General features: G+C 52.4%; 2 protein-coding genes across 2 annotated transcripts; both read left to right on the forward strand.

The window, feature by feature from the left end:
- Nucleotides 1-3,682: 3,682 nt before the first annotated feature.
- Nucleotides 3,683-5,482, forward strand: J4E85_006947 (uncharacterized protein; the record flags this gene model as incomplete). Its single annotated transcript, XM_051471182.1, has 3 exons — nucleotides 3,683-3,849; nucleotides 3,914-4,273; nucleotides 4,321-5,482. The coding sequence occupies 3 exons, from the start codon at nucleotides 3,683-3,685 to the stop codon at nucleotides 5,480-5,482; spliced, it is 1,689 nt and encodes a 562-aa protein (XP_051325392.1).
- A 2,879-nt stretch (nucleotides 5,483-8,361) lies between these two features.
- On the forward strand, nucleotides 8,362-10,937 carry J4E85_006948 (uncharacterized protein; the record flags this gene model as incomplete). The annotated part of the gene is made up of 2 exons (XM_051471183.1): nucleotides 8,362-9,289; nucleotides 9,337-10,937. 2 exons carry the CDS (start codon nucleotides 8,362-8,364, stop codon nucleotides 10,935-10,937), a joined length of 2,529 nt encoding a protein of 842 aa, XP_051325393.1.
- Nucleotides 10,938-11,334: the final 397 nt, after the last annotated feature.

An 11,334-nucleotide genomic window follows, 5' to 3' on the forward strand; every position in this document is an offset into this window, starting at 1 on the left:
GGATTTACGGACTAGTATTACGTGGCGACACGACTCACCCGGGAGGTATTCGATGTGGTCAAAATTAACGTCTGCTAACACACAACACACCGAGTACCTCCAGGGCATCCCATGTTAGGCGCCCTCTCAACGAAACACGAGCTTCCTTGTAGAGTGACTGGATAGCAATCCAGAGATCTAGAAGCAACGAGAAACGCGAGCCTATAGTCCGGCACCTTGATATGTGGTAGCATAGTTCATCTTGTGCCCAATGTAAGCCCATCTCTTTCCCAAATGCTTCCTTCCAAACTGACCATCACAGAAGTCCAACCAAACAATTCTTCCAGGTTCACATTTATAGGCCCTTTGTGCTAGAGCTCTTGACCGTGTTCTCTTGGCTCACATATGACATCTCTTGCATCTTCCATGAAATTATAGTCGACGACGGCGTGGCGAATAGTACTCGCGGATGTACTGATACGTACAACGTGGGCATATGCTTCATGCTTGTAACTCACCCCGGCTGTCTGAACTCCATTCTGACGCCCGCCTCCGCTATCGTCTTAACGATGATATCTCGGGTAGCCTTATTCAGAGCCAAGAGATCAATGAGCGCATCACCGAGATGAGTCGCTACCACATCCATTCGTGATCTAGACAATCAAATCATGTCCAGGGTTTCACGCGCAAAGTCAGCCCCGGAATACACATTCGTTTAAAATGTTGAAACGCACTGAACAGCGACTTTGTAGGCGTCTGGCAACTCTAACGCAATCATATAACTGACATTGACACATACATACTTGCACTATCTACGCATAGCCACTTCCCTCACGCACCACCGTCAGCAGACCATCTACTAAGTTCCTTGGCAGCATCGCTCGCCCGAAAGAGTCCATACGAAGCTCATGCGCTTCTTTCGTGTGGGATATCGAGCATCTTCGCTATACTCTGCGCCCAAAGGCGTCCACTTCATGCACTACATCTACCCTTTGGATTCGAAAGCGTACAATCGTTTTCGGCGCATCCGTGAACCGGCTCACAAGGGTGATGTCGCAACCTTCGACTTCGGAAGAGGGTGGAGGAGAGTACATGTAAGAAATTCGACAATATGCATAGTCATTACGAAAATCCGTCGTATCCCTTTTATGCAGCTGGAGTAGTTGACAAGCTACGTGATAGGATGGTGTTACGTGGAGTGCTTCCGGTTCTGAGGCTATGATGTTTTGACTGCCGTGACAGCCGGCGTATTCTTGTGTTGAGAGGCGGAGAAGGACGTATGTGTGTTGTATTGGAGGTAGTATCGAGATTGGTATTGGAGTCGTAGTATTTGGTGTCGTGGAAGACCTAACGGGGCTAGGAGTAGGGGTCCGCCACATCCGAGACATTGGGACAGAATCGAGCTAAGCCAGTGCCTCCCCTCGGGTAGAAGAAAGGCCGCTTATAACATCGCTATCCTTCTGGATTGTTCCGCATGATTGCGCAGATAACGCCTGTTATTTGCGCAACATTGGGTACAAGCACGTTGTCTGACTCCCTGGCTGAGCCACCACGTCGCTCGTGATATTATCACAACCAACCCACCCCATGCCTCGCATCGTCGTACCTCAGGACAAGTCTGAGAAGTTCTTCCATTCCCAGCTTAGAATGTAATATCCTCCTCTGAGGTCGAAGTCTTCGGTAACGAAAGTGCTTGCCTCCAAAGCGTGCTATGGCGGAACCCAGAAGCAACTGAGTCCTTTCATTCGGCGGGAAGTCTTCGACGAAGACGTCGTCAGCAGTGAGCTTCGTCTGCAAAATTGCAGAGTACCACACGACCGGAAATGGCAATGTATGGCCGAATACTCGTATACGCGCGCAGTCATCGTAAAGGTAAGTTGCGAGACGTTTCGTAGGGTTGAATTGATGATCGTTGTAGTCTGCAATCCATGAGCCGACGTACGATGGACACAGCTCCAAGGCCTGGCAGGGAAGGACGAGTTGCTGATATAGGATGTGATAGTCCGATTCTGTATTGAAGCTGTACTGGCCGAGTCGAACGTGTATTCGGGAGGCCCGTAGGAGTTTGCAGAGGGGCAGGTACTCCTTGCGTTCTTGTTCCGATGTTGGAGATATTATGACAGGCCTCACTTTCCCGCTGAGTGGTAGATACAGCCGATGTTCTGAAGCAAGTGCCTCGAGAAGTGCTTCCTGGCTTACCCCATACGCAAAAGCTATGTTCTCGAGGAGGAACTGGTACAGGCGTTGGGCTTTCCATATATTGTCTGGTGCAGCTTCTGCTGCGGAGTCCGGAGTGTAGGGTGGTGAGTCCATGATTTCCGAGTCAGTTGGGCGGGATATGCGTATGAGGGCGAGAGACAAGGAGGTAAGAACAATGTCTTGCAGAAATACTCAAACGCTCAGCATTTGTACCTGTATTTTGAACTTGCCGAGAGTGATCCATGGTACATGCCGCTCTGACTCAGCGAAAGTGTTGTTGCTGGCATACTATTCGGCTACTATGAGATTTGTCGCGCACGCGATTGGGTGTACCGTTCTTCACGACGCGGACGAGTAGCAAAGCACTTGCAGTACGTCTGTGTTGTCAGCACCACGGCTCAGAGTTGTACCCTTCATGTCGCCTCGCATACCACGTGTTGGACATGTGTCTCAAGAATCCTGCCCTAATGACCATGCAGTCAAGTAGAGCGTTCTAGGAAGAAGATGATGGCCCGATTTGCGACATAATACGGACCTTTGTTGGGGATCGACTGTTCTTTGCGAACACTTGTTACTGTGTTCTTGTTCGCGGGAAAGCAACCGAGCCAGGCAATAGATGTCGAGGACAAACCAACATGCCCATGTGGGTTTGGTGGACCTCGCTGACGTGGTTCGGCGTCCAAACGTGTAAAGTCTGCCGGGACAACATCGCAGCGGGTGTCGGCCGTAACACCAAGTACAGTCGACCACATTCGCCCCGTGGGAACGGCGGAACTCGAGATTAGCGTGACGGCTGCGATATCTCGATAAGTGAAGAAAGGAGTTGGAGAAGACGCCACCAAGACTGCGAAACTCGCGAGGCGCTGCTCGGACACGCACGGCTAGGCAATTCACGCGCTAAGTCTCAGCTGTGGGGCTCTGCGGGGTAGCTAGCGTGCTCTCCGCAAAATTGGCAGCTGCGTCCCGTCCTCGCAGGACGCGACGGCCAAAGTTTCCTGTAGAATGCGCGCTTCTTGTGCAGTTTCGCGTCTTCATTACCCTCCAACGCCCACTTTTGATGATATCCAATACTTCTGTATGACGACACAATCAGGCTAAACGCATCTGAGATGCATGTGCATGCACCGTTTTCGGCCCTGCGTCCTATAGACCAGATAAGATGCAAGGCCAGCCTAGACGTGCGTTTGTCGACAAGGCATTCCCCAATATTGGCACGCAAAAGCCTATGAAATGCCGGCCCCTGTGGGGCTTCAGATGAGAGAGAGTTGTGCGGGGGTCGCAGAGACCACATCTTGAACACTGAACCCCAGAAGGCGCACGCTACCCCTGGTCGTGGAGGTCGACGAAACTTGGGGATGCCGATCGTTCATAACGCGCGCCGTCCCACGTTGTTGACAGCTGCATCCTGGAATTGTTCCTCGGAATCCTTCCATTGCTTTTCGCTTCATCCTTCTTTTACTTTTTCGGAAATTTTCAATAGCATAGTGCGGGTACAACCGTCGCGATGGGTTTCCTCGGTATCGTCGAGGACAAGCACCTTGCCCATGTGCCGGCGACTGTCGTCCTCAGCGAGGAACAAAACACCCTCCCTGTTGCCGAAGGAACAGTGGCAGCTGCGACGTTGAAGCGTGGCACTGGTAGAGATGCAGACGTCATCTTGATACCTCAACCGTATGTGTGCCTGCAGGAGAATTGTTCGGCACAATCCAGTCGTAACATAGTTGACACCACGTAGCTCCGAAGACCCCAATGATCCATTGAACTGGTCGTACACAAAGAAGATGACCATCATGGTCATCGTCGCATATGGCTCTGTGCTATACGCGGCTGTTCTGGCTCCTCTTCTGTCGCCCGCACTCGTAGTCATCGCGGCAGACTTCGGGAAAAGCGTCGGCGACATAACAGTCATCTCAGGATACATGCTGCTAGTGACAGGAGGTGTTGGACCCATCGTCAGTGCTTTGTCCAGGAAGTACGGAAAGCGCCCTCAGCTCCTGGTAGCGTCGCTCTTTGGTCTGCTTGGGACTGTCATAGGCAGTGCTGCATATAGCTACGAGGGCCTATTGGCTGGACGTATCATTCAAGGAGGTTCCATGTATGTACATGTCAGTACTCATCGGTTACCACATGCTGACTTGATAGTTCGGCTTTCGAGTCTCTCGTAGTCGCCATGATTGGTGACCTCTTCTTTGTCCACCAGCGCGGTGGATTCATGACACTCATCCAGTTCATCTTGGGCGCCGCATCGAACTTCTCCGCTATTATCGTCGGGCCTATCGCAACAAATCTCGGTTGGCGGTATCTATTCCACATGCTCATTCCGTTCACGGCCCTTGAAGTTGTCTTGCTCTTCTTCTTCGTTCCGGAGACCAACTACAACCGCGACCATCGGTACGATATCGACGAGCTATCCAACGATAACCTTGCCGATCTCGCTGCAGTCGAGAAAAGACATGCTGGAAATGATGGGAAAGCTGGAAGCGACGACATGGTACAGATCGAGACAGCAACTAGCTCACCGCCTGCCATGCGCCCAAAGAAGACCTTCGTACAGGAACTGGCCATCTTCACTGGAACCTACTCGAACGATAACCTTCTGCAACTTGTCATCGCCCCCTTTGCTGTGTGTACAAACTTGGCTGTGCTTTGGATGGTCATAGTGACTGGAGGGCTCACCGCTTTCTTTGTCGCGCAATCATACGTCATGGCCCAGATCTTCATGGCTCCTCCATACTTGCTCAGCGCAGCTGGCGTGGGTTACCTTTCGTTGGGTCCATTCCTTGGTGGTCTTCTGGGATCTCTTCTCCTTGGTGCGACACTCGACCCACTTATCAAGTGGTGCGCGAAGAAGAATAAGGGCGTGTACGAGCCCGAATATCGCCTGCTCGGCATGATTCCATCCGTAACAATCGTGATCGGCTTGTGCCTCTTTGGCTTCTTCGCAGAGGAAGGCAAATCATTTTATCTTACAGCCTTCTTCCACGGTATGGACCTTTTCGGCATCGTCATAGCCGCCATCGCGGCGTCTTCGTACGTCTTGGACTCCTTCCGCGACATTAGCTCAGAAGTCTTCATCATGAACATGGTGTTCAAGAACTTTTTGTTCTATGCCTTCTCATATTTTGTCAATGACTGGGCGGCCAGCGACGGGCCAGCGGTTGTGTTTTATACCTTTGCAGGTCTGGCTGGAGCCATGATTATCACGACACCTGTATTCTTCTTCTGGGGCAAGCAGTACCGCAGCTACTGGCATAGGCATAATTTGCTGGAGAAGTGGGGCATTGCGACGCATGCGGAGATGTAACTGTAGCGAGTTGTAGAGCTCAAGAGAAGTTCGAAGTTCATGTCAGTGTCAGCTTATCGACAATGATCATACTGCGTTGCATATTGATCCCAGATGTCGGGTTCGCTGTGCCGCATTGAAAATCCCAGCCGCATCCAGACATGCAGAACAGGACAACTTATCAACCCTTGCTCCAAGGTTAAGAAGTATCCTCGGCTGCTTGAAGTGCCCTAATCATATGCTCCTGTTCCAGTGATATCATCGAGAAACGACGTCGGCCATAATTAGATCGCTGTGATGGTCGTGACACAGCACGACGTGGCCTGAACAAGCGAAGAAACCCGTCGAGAATCCACGGGCAGCGTCTGAAGATTGTGATACGTGATAGGAACCCAGGCGAGTGGAAATATATGAGTATGCATGCACAGCGCCGTTAGACCACATTCGCTCGCTCCGATGCAGCCTTACGATTGGGCGGATGTTTCGAAACCTGTCCTGCATGTAAGATAGGATAAATTGCCGCGCTCAAGCGACACCGATGTGCACGCGGGGCGCAAGTTCTAAATCTGAACAGTCAATGATGCTCAGCTCGGGAATTGCTGGAGTTGCCCAGGGAGGCAAAGCTGAAACTTGCAGCACGTCCCGGTGCGTAGTCATATGGGACATTCAGTGCGACAGCATCCGACATTGCCGGATGTTGGCAGTTCAATCCCTTCCATGGGTTTAACTGACATCATCTTACTGGGGCGCTTCGACAAGATAACACTGTACTCAACTGAAGATACACGCGCTCGGTTCGGCTGAGCCCACATTGTCTGCTGCACGTCAACATATACCGAGCAAGATCTACATCGCCACACTTCTCGAAGACGCTTGAAGCGCCAACAGGCCCATCGAGACGCCCACGACATCATCCAAGCGCTCAGACTGCACGCCACCCAAGACGTCGGGCTTGCTACATCGTGGCAACTTGACACGTTCGATTAGAGTTGCAGCCACCAACCCCACCTCACGTAGTTGAGCGCGTAGACAATCTGGAAGCATAGCGGTACCTGAAGATCCGGCAATTTGGATTATCGGTTCTCACACTAATCTGATCGCATTGGGTAAGCTGATGGTTGTAGGGCTGGCGGCTACGCATCGTCCATGTACGTCAACATGCGGGGCGGCCGGCAAGGTGGTCTTTGGGCGCCTAAAGGTTGCAAGATGCTGGAGTCTGTGTTTGTATGTTTCCAAGCAGAGACATGCGACTGGTCTGCTCTGGTCCGCTTGAGCGCTCTGAAGGCCATGCAGGGGAAAAAGTCTGAGTATGAAGGTATGACTGTATCACGGTGACAATCTCTTTTCAAGGAAGGGTGGACCTTACTGATGCCGGGCTGTGACCGCATCTTGTCGTTTGGCGAATCTGAGATCAGAACCGAGTCGTGGCAGAACCTCGCGATAGAGAGGACCCACTCCTGCCCAGAAGGGACGGGAAGAAGGGTGGACCGACCCACGCCGTGCGATCAGACCCTTGACCGACTTGACCGACTCTTTTCATGAGCTTTTCCAGCGATCTACCGAGCTTCAACGCTCGTGCTGTAGTGTCCTTCGTGGTGTGAAGTGTCGGATGAATTGTTCCAACCAACGAGGACCGAGCGCGGCATCCCTATCAAAAGCTTGACTTTACGCTAGTCTCGATATGGGTCGTCAGCGCTTAAACCTCGATCGATACCCAGTCAAAGCTTCGCAACACCAATGCACCCCGCTCCACCGGCCTGCTTTTTCCCATGCATTCGCTGCAAGTCTCTCCAGCAGGGCTGCTGGCCTCGGGGCTTCAGTCGCCCAATCCGCCCAATCTGTGGTCATGCGAACGAAAGGCCAGCCCATTCAGGTCCACCAGATGGAACTGAGCTACCGAGGGGCGGGAACCCTGAAGTCTGTGATACGGTTGCGAGGTGCGTCTTGGTACCTATACTAACACGCTATGACACTAGGTTGTTGAGCGGGTTATGCTATGGCCCTACGATGACGAGTTGTCTCACATCAGATGGAAACTCGGTAAGGAGGAGGTTGGGACGATGATGCAGTGCAACACCTCCAGGACGTTCTGGAGATGAACAGCATGTAAGAAACGGGCACAGATCGAATGGCGATGTCCGCTGCAACCGAGAGCGCCTCCCGCCCGAAAAGGATGACCAAGGCCGGTCCGCTTCCATGACGGACCGCCACTCGCCAGTCACAGCGCTGATCCTGCATGATGCGCAGTGCGCAGCGAGGCGACAGCAGCCCTCCGATAATTTAATGTGTATTGCTGCAGCCCGCGAATGTGACGGCGCTTTGGATCCGTCATTTCTCTTTTAGGGACCCCTGTTTGACTTGCTATCACATCTTGGCCCAATAGCGCGGGTTCTGGTGAGCGGTTGAATATCATTTACCATTTGCTGCCACGATACGACGGTTCTTACCCTTGCGAGTCACCCGCACTCCACTTGCGCATGGAACTTAAGGAACCGGACTGCTGCTCGCGCACGGTATCTGAACATAAGCATTTCGCTGTTACGTCTTTTTTTGTTTGTTCGTACCCGTTTGCGCCTGTACCGAACATCTTTAATCGCCTTTATCGCATTGTATGTCGGATTAAGCGGTGGATAAGTCGTTGCTACACGGGAACCTCTGCGCCACCGTAGGACACACCCCCGGATCCAGGTTCCGCTGCACCTTGCACGCATTGTCACAGCAAATCCTACATCTCGGTACCCATGTAGGAACGGACCCCCGGATGTTCATTAAGCCTCTGCTACCCCAAATCAATATCCGTTGGCCTAGGACGCATTCCCGCAGTATTCCGGCTTCTGCTGGCAGAAGTGTTTCACGACCACCACGCCAATTGTTGCGAAAACAAACCCAACGACGCGAATATGCCGGTCCTTCGGGAAGCTCTCGTGGAGCGGACGGGTGTGGCCATGGAGCAGCTGGGCGTGGCAGTGTCGCACACAGAAAGAGAGATTGTCGAGTCCGTCTCGGCATTGCTTCGACGTGTGAACATACCATTCAACAGCACAAGCCCAGCTGGTCTCATAGAAGCCAACACCGTGGACCCGTGGAACAAAAGTGGTAAATATGCGCTCGCATATGTCTACTTTTGCATACCTCTGCTTGTCATCGCAGCCTTGATGCGATACTATCATCTATTCACGGACAAGATCCGGACAGCACTACACCAAGAAGAGGTATTACAGTCCTCGACGACATCCTCTCCCGACACAGATTACGAAATGTCGGTACTTGATACTGACAAGTCCACCATGAAGTTCTTTCCTCGCGAAGGCCCGCTACCCAGCGCGCCAAAACAACAATCCAGCGTTTCTTCTGTCGGGCCGATCAACAACCTGGTGGCGTTCTTCCGGTTCATCTTCTACCGGCCAATCCCACAGATCAGGGTCAAGAAGGGATGGAGGCCAATCGTGTTCCCATCTTTGGCTATCGTCGTGATAGTGTTCTTAGCTCTGATCCTTGGAGTTCTATACTGCACCCTTCCGCAGCCGCTGTTCTGGGACAGTATCGCGTATGGTTCGCCTCCATTGGCCGTTCGCTCAGGCATGATGGCCGTGGCACTGATGCCATGGATCGTTGCGCTCGCAACCAAGGCAAATCTCATCTCGATGATCACTGGCATTAGCCATGAGCGATTGAATGTGTTGCACAGATGGGCGGCGTACATCTGCCTGTTGCTGAGCATCTTGCACACTGTCCCCTTCTACGTTACGCCCGTTTGGGAGAAGGGCGCGCAGCAAGCGTTCCAGCAGCTGCTTCAGCAACAGAGCGGGATGTACATTTACGGAACTGGTACGACTACCCTCCCCAATGACGGATCAAGTACTGACAGTTTTCAGGTATTGCAGCACTCGTGCCACTGTGCTTCCTATGTACGCATTCTATTGCGCCTCTCCGCCACCGAATGTACGAACTTTTCGTGGCTCTGCACGTACCCGTTGCCATTGTCTTCCTCGGAATGATGTTCTGGCATTGCAACAATTACCTAACGTCATGGCACTACTTACTGTCTACTCTGGGAATCTGGCTCCTCTCCTACTTCATGCGCCTATTCTATCTGAACTGGACTCGCCCAGGCCAGCTATCCTGGCTCATTGGCGATGAAGCCGCCGTCACGCTCATGCCGGAGAACGCCATCAAGATCACTATCCCGACCAAGATGCGGTGGAGACCTGGACAGTACGTCTATCTCCGCATGCCTGGAATCTCGGTCTTCGAAAACCACCCCTTCACGATCGCCTCGCTATGCAGCGAGGACTTCCCTTCAGAGTACGGTGAGGGCTACCGGGACATGGTCCTCGTCTTCCGCCCATTCGGCGGCTTCACGAGGAAGGTCCTCAACAACGCTCTCGATCACGGCCCATGGCACACATACCGTGCCTTCGTCGATGGCCCGTATGGAGGCATGCAGAGGCGTATTGAGGCATTTGATGACGTTGTACTCATTGCTGGAGGCAGCGGTATCACTGCCATCGTCTCGCAGTTGCTGTCTCTTATCAAGAAGATGCGCGATGGCAAGGCTGTTACCAGAAAGATCCATGTGATCTGGGCCCTCAAGCGTCCCGAAACCATGGAGTGGTTCAAAGAAGAACTGCGCATCTGCCGCGAGTATGCGCCTCCCGAGACGGTCGAGTGCCAATTCTACATTACCGCTGCGAAGCGCAATCCACACGGCGGACTTGTCAGCGCAAAGACGCCTACCCGTCCTGTGTCGATGTTCTTTCACGATAAGGTCAACGATGCTTTCCAGAACATCGCCGACCACCGCCTTTCCGGTGTTTCCGGTATTTCCTCAAAACGACACTCGGCTCTTATCCGCGACGAAGCACAGGGAGACCCAGAGAAGGAGTCTGAACTGCGTCGCGAGAACGAAGACAGCATCACAGCGCTTCCACAAGCGCACATGGTCCCCATCAATCGGGGCCACCTCGCACCACCACGTCCAAGTTACAACAGCGGGCGAAACTCTGCCGAATCAGCACATAGCTCGAACCCCGATCTTATAGCGCCTGCGCCACGCGGCCTTGCTGCCCGACGTCAAGAACGCAACTTGTCCCTCGACATCAGTCAAGCCGTCTCTTCGGGTTCCGGCGCGATCAATCCGGACATCTCCCACAACCCTACCGAAGGCGGGCAGGGTTTCGACTTCGGTTTCCCGTCGACACCCACTGAGTTCCAAAAGAACCTCATGCGCTTCGCGTTTCTGCCTGCGGCCGTCAAGAAGAAGGATGGCTGGAGCACCGAGTACGGACGCCCGGATATACCATATCTGCTCAAGGGACTGAGCAAGAACTTTGGGCGCAGAACGTGTGTGTTCGTTTGTGGACCCCCCACCATGCGCGTTAGCGTGAGTGAGACGATTGCGCAACTGCAGAGGAGTGTGTGGAGTGACAGTGGGCGCGATGAGATTTTCCTCCACGCCGAGAACTACGCCTTGTAAGGCGTGGGTGTACTTTTCTTTACCTTCATTTGTGCATAGCGTTTGGACGGCTTGGTGTATATACCCCCTTTCTTTTCTTTTCTTTTTATACCTCTGTATCTGTACGATGATCGACGACGTTAGTATCTGTCGCAGCTAGAGACTATCGAATAACATCTTGGCAAGTGGTTGTAGCATTCGAATAAGCCACCTCACAGATAATGCAGCCACGAAAGGGCTGTGTTGTATGTTACGTAGTTTCTTCGAGTGCTACAACTATCTGTCTGAGATGATACAATCAGTACTTTTACAGTGCATATGTTAGGATTGAATCTAGAATAATCCAAAGATCAGCTTACTCTGTCTCAACGAATAATTAAGTTTGCTTCATTGACTCCAGAGAGTTTGCATAAAATCT

The sequence above is a fragment of the Alternaria conjuncta genome (genome assembly GCF_024043145.1).
Source record: "Alternaria conjuncta strain BMP 0040 chromosome Unknown scaffold_9, whole genome shotgun sequence".
Classification (NCBI taxonomy): domain Eukaryota; kingdom Fungi; phylum Ascomycota; class Dothideomycetes; order Pleosporales; family Pleosporaceae; genus Alternaria; species Alternaria conjuncta.